The sequence below is a fragment of the Typopeltis vanoorti genome, chromosome 15 (genome assembly GCF_054136105.1).
Source record: "Typopeltis vanoorti isolate ZY-2024b chromosome 15, IOZ_Tvanoo_1.0, whole genome shotgun sequence".
Taxonomy (NCBI): domain Eukaryota; kingdom Metazoa; phylum Arthropoda; class Arachnida; order Uropygi; family Thelyphonidae; genus Typopeltis; species Typopeltis vanoorti.
Genome location: NC_143563.1, coordinates 101,285,082 through 101,299,756, shown reverse-complemented (window position 1 = coordinate 101,299,756; position 14,675 = coordinate 101,285,082). Strand labels below are relative to the sequence as shown.

The 14,675-nt window shown below is 36.8% G+C and overlaps 1 protein-coding gene across 4 annotated transcripts in view; it reads left to right on the top strand.

The window, feature by feature from the left end:
* The window catches only part of LOC150099031 (serine/threonine-protein kinase Nek8-like), a 1,046,903-nt gene that overhangs the window by 593,904 nt on the left and 438,324 nt on the right, over positions 1–14,675 (top strand). For all 4 annotated transcript variants that reach the window (XR_016549512.1, XM_090405252.1, XM_090405251.1 and 1 more), the window contains one exon: positions 10,542–10,728. Coding sequence is in view for 3 of the 4 variants with exons in the window: in XM_090405252.1 (XP_090261378.1) it covers positions 10,542–10,728 (187 nt within the window). In the remaining variant the exon portion in view is untranslated. The remainder of the gene's footprint in view (positions 1–10,541; positions 10,729–14,675) is intronic.

Here is a 14,675-nt window from a genome sequence, read left to right as displayed (position 1 = left end):
TTTTACATAATTAATCCATAAAACCAGTTTTTTCTCGAATGCCTTTATTTTGTTGTAGGCATCAAGAATGGTTAAAGAATTTCCCTAAAGGGAGAGATTTAGTTCATTTAATTTTCGAAATGGCAGGTCACATAGCCAGACTCAGGGATAACAGATGGACATATAGAATACTCAACTGGCAACCAAAAATAAAGAGAAAACCAGGAAGACCACCTACAAGATGGGAAGATCCACTAGTGAAATCTATGGTATAACATGGAAGAGAGAGAGGCTCAACATCGAGATCGTTGGAGACATCTTTGTGACCTGCACTCATGGAGAAATCCTGAGTGAAACACGGGTCCATCAAGGTAATTTTCGAAAAAAATGTCTGAAAGATAGGATAGTGTTGATAACCATGCTTCGTCAACAAGGAGTGATGCAAAATCAGAATTACGTTCATTTACAAATAATAAAACTTTGTGCCTTAATTGAAATGACCTTGTTAGTACTTTCTCTCTGGAAAGCCAGCGAATGTCAGAATGAAGAAAAAGTTGTATATATGATTATATTCACTGCCCATTTCATCGCAGAGTACTGAAAATAACGTGTTATTTAAAGGTCGAACTTTAATAAAATTAACTAGCTTTACAGTGTTATATAGCACAGTTTTAAATTCTAGTGGCATTCCTTTGGAGGCTAGCATATCTGGAGCTACTTCCTTGACCATAGAAACAACCCCACTATGCCTGCCTGTAAGGGCACCAGCTCCATCCGAACAGAAGCCTATACGTTTTTCTCACTGGATCCTTTTGTGTATTATGCAATTATTGAGCGTGAAATATTTCTTCTCCAGTTGTTCGGGATGGCAAAGTTCTACTAAACAGAATATCATAATGAATGTTGTTATCATGCGCATATCTTACATAGCATATTAACTGCACATCACTTGTAACATCAGTAATCTCATCTATTTGTAACGCATAATAAGGGCTCTTCTTAACTGAGATTCTACATCACCTGCCATATCATTAATTCTGTGACCAACAGTGTCATTTGAATGAGGAATCAAGTCAACATCTTTTAGTAACTTGTTGCCAAACATCGTTTTACCACCTCTTTTATAGCTGGAAGTAGCAAATATTCCCCGATTAAATGAGGTTTCCGTGTTTTCACTATGCGCAAACTTAAGAAATAGGATGCTTCTGTCGCCTTGCTATTAATGGAACTCATGGCCAAAACTATATCTTTCCCATTATTTAATGTCCCTAAGCATCACTGAAATAATTCAATTCACTTATTTTTCACATCAGAATGTTTAGTTTCTAAATGTTGTCGGAGTTTTGTAGGTTTTATTCACTCGTTCGACAACACTTCATAACACAAAACATATTGAAGTTGAAAGTTTATTTTTCACTTGGTTAGAGTATAACAAAATTAGTTTAATCCTTTATCCAAGTGTGAGCAAACAAAGTTTGCATTTGAAAGTATCAAATGCAAACTTTGGCTGCAGGACTGGGGTAAGGTGGTACAACAATAGGGCAACTCATTGCAAAGGTGGAGAAAGCTACCAACACTCCTATCTCGGTATCTCCTATAATGCAAAACACATCTCCTTGCAGATATGTCTAATGTTATGCATTAAGGGATGGGCTACTACCCAGACTAGTTTCGACCTTTATTGAGGTCTCTTCAGTGGGAGCCAGGCCCAAGTGGAGATACCAGGCAGAAGCATTAGCAGGTCATCTCTACCTATAGGAGTTGCCAAATGGTGTGCCACCCTTTTTTAATAAATTACTCTGGATTTAGAGAAAGATGTTGAAAGTTTATTTTTCACTTGGTTAAAGTATAATAAAATTAGTTTAATCCTTTATCGAAGTGTGAGCAAACAAAGTTTGCACCTGAAAGTATCTTCAGGACTGGGGTAAGGTGGTACAGCACCTATGAGAGTTGGTAGCTTGCTCCACCTTTGCAACGAGTTTTCCTGGTGTTGTACCACCTTACCCCAGTCCTGAAGATACTTTCAGGTGCAAACTTCGTTTGCTCACACCTGGATAAAGGATTAAACTAATTTTATTATAAAACATATTGAAGTTTCTGTTCACTTTCATCTCCACACCAAGTAAACCTGAATTCCAAATAGGAACTGTTATATTTCCTACTTTATTTTTTCTTTGAATTGCTTGTTTCTTCTTCTTTAATCGTATCAGATTTACTCGCCGTTACAATACTTGTATCACAATTAGGATTAACATCACCTGTTTTCAAAATTTTAGTTCTAAGCCACTTTTCCATTATTAAAAAACTTTTCCGAAAAATATATAAATATATAATACTGGGGTTAACTCAGGACAGGACACACTCTGTCCAAGTATCACTTAGCACTTCTCAAGATATACTGAATCTTGGTTGAAGGAGGGAAACCTTCCGTAATAATAATCAATAAACAACAAGCCATTGGTTGAAATGTGGATAACACATGTTCACTTCAAATCTGACAAAACACCAAGTGGAAGGCGGAAGCAATAAAACTATATTATTGTTCACTTCACCCCTCTTTTATTATTGTCATTCTGCCGCTACAAATTTAGCGGCAGAATGATGAATAATAAAAAGGGTGAAACGAACAACAATATAGTTTTATTGCTTCTGCCTTTGAAATTCTGATGATATTTGTTGTTGTTTTTTTAAGTCTCCATTTGATTTCAATAATTTTTACTTGTTCAGTTTTAATTTGTTTAGATAATTAAAAAATTTATATTTATTTAATTAATTTAAGTCTGCCTGCAGACCACAGGTTGAGAAACACTGTGCTAAAGGATTGGTAGCTCTATTGAAATGGCCCAGATATGACAGTAGTGAATTGAAAAGGAGAATAATGAATAGTAAGATGGCTAAGTTGTGTGAGGCAAAGGGAGTTCAGTTTGTAAATCTATGGAGTGAATTTGAAGGAAAGTTGGAATGGATTTTATTTGTATGGGTTTCGTGTTGGGCATTTAGAAAGGCTACTGTTTTCTACGAAGACACAGAGTCAAGAAGATAATGTAGTAAATGATGACAGTCTACTTGTGAAGGAGGATAGCTCAACTAAATGGATTGTACCACAGGTGGAAGAGGGATATGAGGTTATAGATCTGGTTGCAGCAGCACAAAGTGATGGAATGCATAAAAATAAGAATGGAAATCAAAGTCAGGATTAGGGAAATGAGAGTGGTCAGACCAAAGAAAGAGGTGTGGTATAGCAGCTGGAATAGAGAATGTTGGTGCTAGTAGAATGGCCTCTAAGACACAGGTATTATTATGTTTGTACATAAATGTAAGGAGTATTCAAATAGGAGAGATGAGTTTGTTGCATTGATTGGGTCAGTATGCCCGAAGATAACTGTTATAAGTGAAAGATCAGAATTAGAAACCGAAGATATATAATTTTACAGAAGGATACGAATGTGAGAAGAGGAGAGAAGTGCTGTTAAGGATTGCAGAATTCCGGGGATTGTAGAGAATACCGATTATGAAATGTTTAAGCAAATTTTTGGGCATGTAATAAGAAGGTGATCCTGATGGGAGACTTTAATTACAGGAATATTTAATTAATTTAAGTCTGTCTGCAGATGTCTGGAAGAGGATAATAAACAGTTTAAGGAGAGATTGGCTGATGATAAGGAGAAGGAGGAAGCTAATGTTATAAAAAAAGAATCAAAGGATAGTCGTATATCAATGTATGGGGACTCGATCATTAGACGTGTCATTAGTAATAAATTGCACAAAACATGCTTTCCTGGTGGAACAATAAAGCAAATAACTGATGAGTTGCAGAAAAGGAAATACCGAGCATTAAAATTAGTAGTCATGGGCACAAGTGACTTGGTTGGGGAGAAGAAGAAGAATATTGATAGAAACTTGAGGAAGTTGTTGCAGTAGGGGAAGAAGAATAGTGTTGTTGGGAAAGTCATAGACATGTTGCCCAGATGTGATAACAGTGAATTGAGAAGAAGAGCAAAGATAATGAGTAGTAAGATGGCTGAGTTGTGCGAGGCAAAGGGGGTTCAGTTTATATCTGTGGAGTGAATTTGAAGGGAAGTTCAAAGTTGTATAACGCTGATGAATTACATTTGAAAGAGTTTAGTGTTGGGCAATTAGAAAGGTTATTGTTTTATGAGAAGGCACAAAGTTAAGAAGTTAATGTAGCAAATGATCAGAGTCTACCTGTGAAACAGGATAGCACAAATCAACAGATTGTACAGCAGGAGGAAGATAGATATGAGGTTGAAGATGTGGTTGCAGCAGCACAAAGTGATGGCATGCATAAACGTGAGGATGAGACAGGTAAGAATGGAAATCACAGTCAGGATCAGGGAAATGGGAGTGGTCAAAACGATGAGAGAAGTGCAGTAGCTAGAATAGAGAATGTTGGTGATGGTAGGATGGCCTCAAACACACAGCGATTGTTTTGTTTATAATGTAAGGAGTATTCGAAACAAGAGAGCTGAGTTTGTGGCATTGATTGAGACAGTATGCCCAAAAGTAATTGGAATAAGTGAAACTTGGTTGTCTGAGGAGGAATGTCAGAAAGAATTAAAAGGATGTATAATTTTCCAGAAGGATAGAGTTGTGAAAAGAGTAGGGGGGGGTGCCGTTAATGATTGCAGAGGAATTATGTCTGCAAAGTGTGGAAGTTCATGGCGCATGCACAGATTTTGAATCTGTGTGGTGTGAACTTGAAATAAACAGGTTAGTATATCTGATAGGATGCTGTTATAGGCCAGGGAATGCAGAGAATACTAATTGTGAAATGTTTAGGCAAATTAGTTGGGCATATAAAAAGAAGGTGATCCTGATGGGAGACTTTAATTATAGGAATATAGACTAGAAGGAGGAGATAGTGTATGCGAACAATGAGAGCGAGTTTGTGGAATTTCTGAAAGATAAGTATCTTAAGCAGCACGTCTTTGAATCAACTAGAGGCATTAATGTTTGGGAATTGGTGATAACTTCACAAGATGTAGTTGTTAATGAGGTGTTGACACTGCCACCAGTTGGTGAGAGTGATGATAAGATACTTGTTTGGGAAGTGATGAAACAAGTCACTGCCAAAAATAGATACATGTGGAAGTATAAAACAGGTGATTATAGGAAGCTCTGTGGTCAACATCAGTACATTGGATAGATGAGCTGAGCAGAAAAGATGTTGACAATGCATGGAAACTCATAAGGCAGTATCTGACAAAAGCAATGTATGACTGCATTCCAAGGGTTAAGCGAGTAAATAGAGCAGGAGTGAAATGGATGAACAGCAAAATCAAGCAAGCTGTACTGAAAAATAAAATGTTATGGAGGAGGTACAAGACAGTTGGTGGTGATCAGATTCATGAAGTGTATAAGGTGTAGGCTAGAAAGGTGATGAGCATGGTAAAGAAAGAATAGGTGCAGTATGAGAAGAGATTGGCTGGTCAGGCCAAGGTTAACTCAAGGGAAGTTTTCTGCTACATGGCAAGCAAGAGGAAGAATAATTATTGCAGACTAACATTGTTGGATAGTCATGGCAGCAGACTAACAGCTGCAAAGGATATAGCGGAATTATTGAACGAGCAGTTTATCAGCATATGTCATACTGATATAAATTATCTGGTACAATATATAGAAGAGAGGCAAGTATTAGAAGAATGGGAAGTGAAAGAAACGGAGGTGTATCAGATGTTGGTTGGGTCAGATGTGAATAAGGCTGTGGGAATGGATGATATATTACTACGTATTCTTAAGGAACGTGCACCACAGTTGGTTATGCCCTTGACCTGGTTATTTAATGAAAGTCTTGCATTGGGTAGGATTCCTAAGAGTTGAAAGAAGGCAAAATAGTACCATGCCGCAAGCATGGTTCTAAGACCGAAGTTTCCAACTATAGGCCAGTCTGTATAGCTATGATTCTGGTCGAGGAGTTGGAAAGATTGGTTAGGAATAGAATACAGAATTGGGTTGATGGACATGGCATTCTTTATGAAGGTCAGCATGGATTTGTGAAGGGTAGGTCCTGTTTCAGTAATTTATTTGCATTTTATAATAAGGTTACAAGTGTGTTAGATAAGGGAAAATCATATACAGTGATATTCTTAGACTTTGCAAAAGAGTTTGATAGATTACCAGATGATAAGTTGATGTACAAGCTGCAGAGGATGCGAATTGACAATATATTGGTTAGATGGATCAGAGATTAGCTCTCTAAACGATACCAGCAGGTTGTGAATGATGGAGCAGTGTCTCAAAAAAAGAAGGATAACCAGTGGCATGCCCAAGGGTTCTGTTCTTGGGCCCCTGCTGTTTAACTTGTTTCTAAACTGTATCGGAGGTGGCCACAACGTGGCTTGCAAGCTGCATGCAGCTCGCATCCACACGTCACTTGGATCTTAACAATCTACCAGGAAAAAATAAACAAAAAGAGAAGAGGAGACAGTAAAAAAGAGGAACAAAATAAAAACGGAGAGGAGAGGGAGACAAACAGGTTTAATACAAATTTCTGCAATAAAAAATGTTTAATTCGAAACACGTTATATGAAGTTTACTTTGAACAATTAAAATAATTTTAAAGTCAAAATACTTTAGTTACTTATTTACTAGTAGAGGCCTTCCTTGTATCCATTTTCTTTGTAAGCTCCTTAAAATTATGTGTGTAATTAGTCAGAGCAGTTCTTACATGCTCGTTACAACCTCGCCATGCGCACACTCACTCCCATACCATCACATCGGTCAAGGGTTGCAACTCTTCTAAGTCTTACCAAAACTATTTTGGCTCCAAAAGGATACGTGGTTGGCTATCCCTGTGTACTGACTGGGGATCTTCAGTTATTTGCTGATGATGCAAAGTTGGGAAGAATTATAAGTAACTGCTGATGCTGAATCCCTTCAGGAGGATTTGAATAGGCTTTTTACTTGGACAAAAGAGTTTGGTTGTAGTTTTAATATCAAGAAGTGCAATGTGTTGCATTTTGGAGTGCAGAAATATAAAGAAATAAAAATATTGAACCTGTGTACTATATCGATGGTGCCATACTGGATGATATTAGAGATTTCTGAGGGCATATTGCTAGTGTTGCAAAGGTTGCACATTGTAGTGCTGCTATGATAAGAAGTACTCTAACATGCAAAGATAACGAAGTGGTTGTGCTACTGTATAAGGCACTGGTCAGACCACTATTGGACTATTGTACTCAGATCTGGTCACCTTATTTTTCAATGTGATGGGGAGAGGGTCCAGAGATTGAGTGACTTAGACAATATCAGGAGTTTGGAATGCTGGCAATAGAGAGAAGTGGAAGAGATGCGGATTGCAGAGTTTGGTGGATAAGGGGGAAGAGATGTGATATAATAGAGATGTTTAAGTTAGTGAGAGGATTTTACCAAATTAATCCAGAGGGGGATTATAAAAAGAGTAGAAGTGATTGGGAAAGGACAAGAGGTCATTCCTGAAAGTTTTGTAAAAGTGTGGTGAAGAAGAGTGTGCAGAGTAGATATTTTACATGGAGAATTGTCAGTGAATGGAATGCATTACCAGAATGAGTTGTTAATGCAGGAAGTGTTAAGGACTTTAAGAATGATAAATATGTTGTCAATTGAATGATCCTCCTGTGATGAGTCTGTCTACTCCATGGAGAGTGTAATAATAATAATAATATTATATCTCTATTTTGTATTTCTTAAACCCTTTGATATGGATCACTTGTTAAAAATGAAATGTTTGAAACAAAATACAAAATAGTGAAGAAATGAAAATATTATGTAACTAAGAAAGAACATTGATGCATCAGGAGCAAATATTTTTAATGAAAGCAACAAGCTTGAGCCATCATTTATTATAACATAAATGTTAAAAGTACTTTATAATTATTTGTGTTTAAATGAAATGTTATAACTTCTCCCAAATTACTTTTAGCTGAGAGTGTGTGTGTGTGTGGTGGTGGTGGGGGGGGGGTTGTATATGAGTGTTAATAAAATTTTGGGTAGCACTGCCATAGAGCAGTGTTTCTCAAAGAAGCAAGCAGAATATAAAACCTATTTGATTATGGTATCATACTGGATCTGTGTCTTATGAAGAACAAGAAGGTAGAAGTTTGCTCAAAAAAAATTAGTTTCTCAAAAACTCACCATAGAATTGCGATAAAATGTTATGGTATTATTATTATTATTATTCAGGCCTCCATGGAGTTGAAAGACTCATCGTGGGAGGTCCTTCCTAAGAACATAAAGTCTGTTAAGACTCATCGAAGGGAGGCCCCCCCCCCCTAAGAAACACAGTCTATCATACCACTCCTTAAACTCATTGACCATTCTCGCTCTCACCACTCCATCAGGCAATGCATTCCATGGTTCAACCACCCTCAACGCAAAGAAACCACTCCTCACCCTCTTGCTCACAGTTTCCTTTCGTAACTTCCAGGGATGGCCTCTTGTCATCACTCCTTCCTGCTGTTCAACCAAGCAAAAGAACTCCCCAGTGTCAATCCTGTAACCACCTCTCAACAGTTTAAAAGTCTCAATCATATCACCTCTCTTTCTTCTATCCACCAAACTCTGCAGTCCACATTCCCTCAGCCGATCCTCATAACTATCCTTGTACAGTCCTGAAACCATCTTTGTCATCCGTCTTTGTATTCTTTCCACAGCTAATTTATCCCCTTCAAATCCTGGAGACCAAATCTGAGAACAATAGTCCAAGTGTGGTCTGATCAGAGTATTAGCATATTATATTAAGTTGCAGATAGGATTTTGTAGGCAAAAGTTTTCATTGAGAGACCTATTTATATATAAAGTAATCATTATTATTTTTTTTTTTTTATTTTTTTTTTGCAACAGGGTTTTAATTTCTGAATTTAAGAAAAAAAAAATTAAAACTCCACTACTTCGAAGACATTATTATTATTATTATTCGTGACACCTCCAAGGAGTCCGAAGACTCATCGCAGGAGGACACCCACCATACATCTGTCTCCACCACTACACCAAACCTCTACTACCAATCATCTCCATCAATGGCATCTACTGCCCACCACCACAACTAGTATTTTTTGTCTGTAAATTGCGTGTGTTCTGAAGAGCCGATTTGTCTGTATGCAGGATGAAAAACCTAAGTTTCCGGGAGAAAAAACCCTGCTACCTCCGTATGAGATCGGCTAACTCATCTTCAATTGAAAAAGTCCACATAAAGATTCCTCCCATCACTATGAGAATCGAACTTAGGCCTATTCCAATTGAATGGTGCAATGTACCGTCGTTTTCTTCCAATTGCGCTATGGAGGCACTTGTTTAGACATGTTTAGACATTCATGTAAGAAAAAATCATAAAGAAAAAAAATATATATATATATATTAGGATAACCAAGTAATTTTATAAACTTGGTTATTTTAACTCCTAATCCCAAGTATGCAAACAATTAAGTTTGCGCCTGAAACAAATGTTCAAGTCTAAAGATGGTACAACAACAGGCCAACTCATTGTAAAGGTGGGTAAAGCTCTGATCACTATTCTTAGTATTTTCCCATAATGTAAAGCACATCTCACTAGAAGATGTACACTGCAATGCATTATGGGTGGCGTCACTACCCAGACCGGTTTCAACCTTTTTTGAGGTCTCCTCAGTGAGTAGCTAGACCCTAAATACCAAGGTTTTATTAATATTCACTGAGGAGACCTCAAAAAAAAGGTTGAAACCGGTCTGGGTAGTGACGCCACCCATAATGCATTGCAGTGTACATCTTCTAGTGAGATGTGCTTTACATTATGGGAAAATACTAAGAATAGTGATCAGAGCTTTACCCACCTTTACAATGAGTTGGCCCGGTGTTGTACCATCTTTAGACTTGAACTTTTGTTTTAGGCGCAAACTTAATTGTTTGCGTACTTGGGATTAGGAGTTAAAATAACCAAGTTTATAAAATTACTTTGTTATCCTAATATACAATATCCCCAAGTTAAAAAATTTATTACATCTATATCTCCTCCAGAGATTTTTATTAAAAATAAAAACACCTTGCTGCAACTTCTATAGGTAAAGGTGATAAGGTTCCGTATTACTAAAACCTTGGTATTTAGGGTCTAGCTACTCACTGAGGAGACCTTAAAAAAAAGGTTGAAACCGGTCTGGGTAGTAACCCCACCCATAATGCATTGCAGTATGCATCTTCTAGTGAGATGTCCTTTACATTATGGGAATATACTAAGAATAGTGATCAGAGCTTTACCCACCTTTACAATGAGTTGCCCTGGTGTTGTACCATCTTTAGACTTGAACTTTGTTTCAGGCGCAAACTTAATTGTTTGCATACTTGGGGTTAGGAGTTAAAATAACAAGTTTATAAAATTACTTGGTTATCCTAATATACAATATCCCCAAGTTAAAAAATTTATTACATATATATATATATATATATATATATATATATATCTTGCATAAAAAAAAAAAAAACCTAATACACTGTTCATTACACACAGTGTATTAGGTTTTTTTTTTTTTTATGCAAGAGAGAAGAAAATTTGAGATTGAGTAAATTCACACATATTGTTTTTGTTTTAGCAATGTTCCAACCGAAGTGCAACTTCCCGGTGATGCAAAAGCAAGAAATGTTTACTGTGGAATAGATGGTAGTATGTTTATTGCAGAAACCGGAGCAGTTTTATCCTGTGGACGAAATGATTACAATAAATTGGGATTAAATAAAAGAAATGGTTTCCTGATGCAGATGAAAAACCTAATGATAAAGGTTTGTTATGTTTAACTGATATCTGCAGTCATTTTATTATTATTATTATTATTATTATTATGATAGGAGTATCTCCATGGGATCATAAGATTCCTTATGGAAGATCCACACTAACCATTATTCACATAGTACCAATCATCCTCTCTTTAAACATAAACTTAATTTCTGTTGTACACTACTGCCTCTGGCAATTTATTCCAGTCAATCCACTGTTCATCTGCCTCTAGCAATCTATTCCACTCTCCAAGCGACCTTACTAACTGTGCTCTTACATGTCTTATATGGATATTCTTGTTCTTTTGCTACTTCATGTATTGAAAAATTTCTTTTGTATCAATCTTATAGAATCTCTTTAATATAAGTTTTTATCACATTCTCCCTTCTCTTTCTGTCAACTGAACTTTACTACCAATACACCTTTAGTCTGTTCTCAGAGGGGGGACATTCTATAGAACTGTCACCAACTTGGTCATTCCTGTATGAATTTTCTCATACAGGAATGTATGAGATCATGTGACCAAATTTGTGCACAGTAGTCAAGATTCTGATTAATCATAGTCTTATAAAGAGAGATAATAGCCTGTCTGTCTTTACTTGTCATTGTGTTTCTCCACGTCCAGGTAATCATTTAAGTTAATTTGCTAACTTTTGCAATATGTCCTCTGTACTTCAACTCTCTGCCCACCATCACCATATTCCTAGCATTGTCAATTTCCTGCAATCCAGTACCACCAGTATGTAATCTTTTCATCTAAAAGTGCATAACCTTACATTTTGCAGTATTAAATTGACAACCATTGGTTGTCAAGTTAATATTGAAAATTGAGTGGGGTGGCCCACTCTACCATACACTACTCTCTGATGTCTGTCTGTCATCTCTCACTTTCCATGCTACCAGTTTCTTATCCATTCCTATATGCTCCAACTTATGTAATAGTTTTGCATGCAATATTCTGATAAATGCCTTTTAAATTCCAGCAGTATAGTGGCTATTAGAAAGCCATTCTACCTACAATAGAGTATCATATTCCCATCCACCCATTCCCAAAGTTTACCTTTTGCCAACTTTTCCAACTTTCCAACACCATTCTGAAATTCTAATCGGTCTGTGCTTCACTACTTTAGTCTTTAAGCCACCTTATGGGAACAGAACTATCTTATCCTCTTTCCATCCCTTTTGAAGCCACAGCTGAGACTTCAAAGGGGTGGAAAGAGGATAAAATAGTTCCATACTTTTCTCTGATGAAGGCAAGAACTTCATCATAGGCATTTTCTATTCTCCTACACATTAACATAGCACACAGGCTAATATGCTGTCTGGTTCCATTGCTGTATTCACATTGATATTTTCGATATGCTAGTTTTCCTTACTCAATTGTCAATATGCTGAGAAATTGTAGTTCACACTTAATTCTCATGCAGTGTCTTTCTCACTTCACCTTCACTTTCTCACTTCACTAACTGCAAAGTCTCAACCTGGATTAGTATTTTTTTTTTTTTTATTGTCGATGTTAGTGAGGCTATTGGTGCACAAAAGGGTAGGGTGATAAATGGTTGTAGTGGCTGGAATGAATGATTTAAAAGGAGAAAAGTATAGCAAGAAAGAGAGAGAGAGAGGGAGGACATGAAAGAATTACTGGGAGTAACCAAAGAAAAGAGCGAGACAGTTAACATAGTGAGTTTGTTTTGCCATGGTATGACAGAGTAGAGCTGACAGAGAGTACAACCATAATACTAAAAGACTCAAGAACCCTAATGTGAATAGTGAATACATCTGTTGGATTGGATGGTATACCAGCTCGAGTCTTACATGAAGTGGCAAAGGAATTGTCAGTGAAATTGACTGAGAATCAGGGAAAATATGCAGACATCAGCGAGGCGATTAAGGGTAAGAATGTGTATAATATGCATATGTTAGTACCATAAGTAACAAACCAGAATTTGATGGTTAGTATAAAGAATCAGGATAGAGGTGAGCTTAAGGGGCTTTTGCACTTTATGTACACTAATGCCAGGAGCATTAGGAACAAGCAGGCGAAATTTTTGGTATTGGTTGGCTCATCCCAGCCAAAGGTTATTGGCATTAGTGAGACATGGCTAACAAAAGATGATATAGTTAGTGGGATGGAATGTGAAGAGTATAGTGTGTTCAGGGAGGATAGAGAGAAAAGAATGGGGGGAAGGAGTGTTATTGATGATAGCCGATGAACTTCAACCAAAGAAAGTAGAGGCTCTACTGCCGGACAGTAAAAATAGCACATTTGAGGCTTTCTAGTGAGAGATTCAGGCCAGCAAAGCAAAATATACAGTTGGATGCTGCTGTAGACCAAGGGATGGAAAAGATGATGGAGATAGTATGCATCAGCAAATAGACTCAATGAGTGGAAGACAGACAATTATTATGGGGGATTTCAACTTTGGTAACATCGATTGGAAGGAGAAGAGAGGACACATGGGAGGAAGGAAATGGATTTTATGCAGTTACTAAGGGATAATTACCTGAGACAGCATGTAATGGATTATACTAGGGATTCAAGAGTGCTCGATGTAGTAATAATTGCATCTGAGAATTTGTCTATAATGAATGACCACTTTTTTAAATAACGAAAATCCAAACCATAGGATCCATTGGGAAAAGGCTAAACTTTTACATAGATCTTTATTTAAACATGAACGTTTATACAAAGAAAGTTCTGAAGCCCTTCAGAATATAAGAAATATAAGAAATACAATTTTGCCACTACTTACAAACCTATCGACCAAATTTACAACTTATTACCTTCTCCTAAGGACAAATTCTCACCCTTGATGTTACCTGGTGTTTATGAGATTCCATGCTCATGCAAATTATCTTACTTTGGACAGACAGGTAGGTCTGTTCAGAAATGCATCTCGGAACATCAAGACCACATTCATCTTCTTAAACTGCAGAAATCTGGCCTCTCTCAACACGGAATTGAAAATCCAAACCATAGGATCCATTGGGAAAAGGCTAAACTTTTACATAGATCTTTATTTAAACATGAACGTTTATACAAAGAAAGTTCTGAAGCCCTACTACACAGACCAAACCTAAACCGCAACGACGTTCTTACTATTCCTAAAGTATGGGAAATTATCATACAAAATTGTGTTAAATAATTAACGTTTTTTTTTATTTTTTTTTTTTTATTGTTGTTGTTGTTGTTGTTGTTGTACTACTTTAGCACGTTATGCACGTTTTCATGAGATTCTATTGTAATCATGCACCCTAACTGTATGTTATTCCTAATTTTGTTTAAATACTGTACTGATGATGTCCTAAGATATTTAGGATGAAATATTTACAATTAAATAATTTTCACTGTGGTTTGTACGTGTGTTTCTTCTAATTATGAATATGACCACGTTGCCACCAACTGGTGTTAGTGATCATATGGTCTTGGCCTGGAAGGTGGATAAACGTGTGGAATTTTCAGTTAAGATGAGATATATATTTATATTTGGAATTACTGGGCTGGTAAGTATGACAAGCTTAGGAGATTACTTGAATCAGTGCCATTGCATGTAAAACTGTTAGGGCTGGATGTTGATAGTTCATGGAAGTGGTAAAGGAGTGTTTGAGGGGGGTAATGGCAGACTGCATACCTTGAGTTAGGAGAGTAAATCAAGTGGGAGTTAAATTGATGAATAACACCATCAATTTAATATTCATCAATTCATTAAGGAGGAAGGTGACCTGCAGGCACATGAACAGTACAAGGCACAGGCCAGAAGGGTAACTAATGTGGTAAGAAAGGCAAACGCAGATTATGAAAGGGAGTTAGCAATGCAGGCTAAAGAGAATCCCAAGCAGTTCTTTTTGATATTCTGCAAGTAATGAAATGCAAAGAAAGAATGTATATGGCAGAATGATTTTAAGGAATGCCGATGGTAGGGAAGTAACTGAATCAGTTGAAATAGTAGAA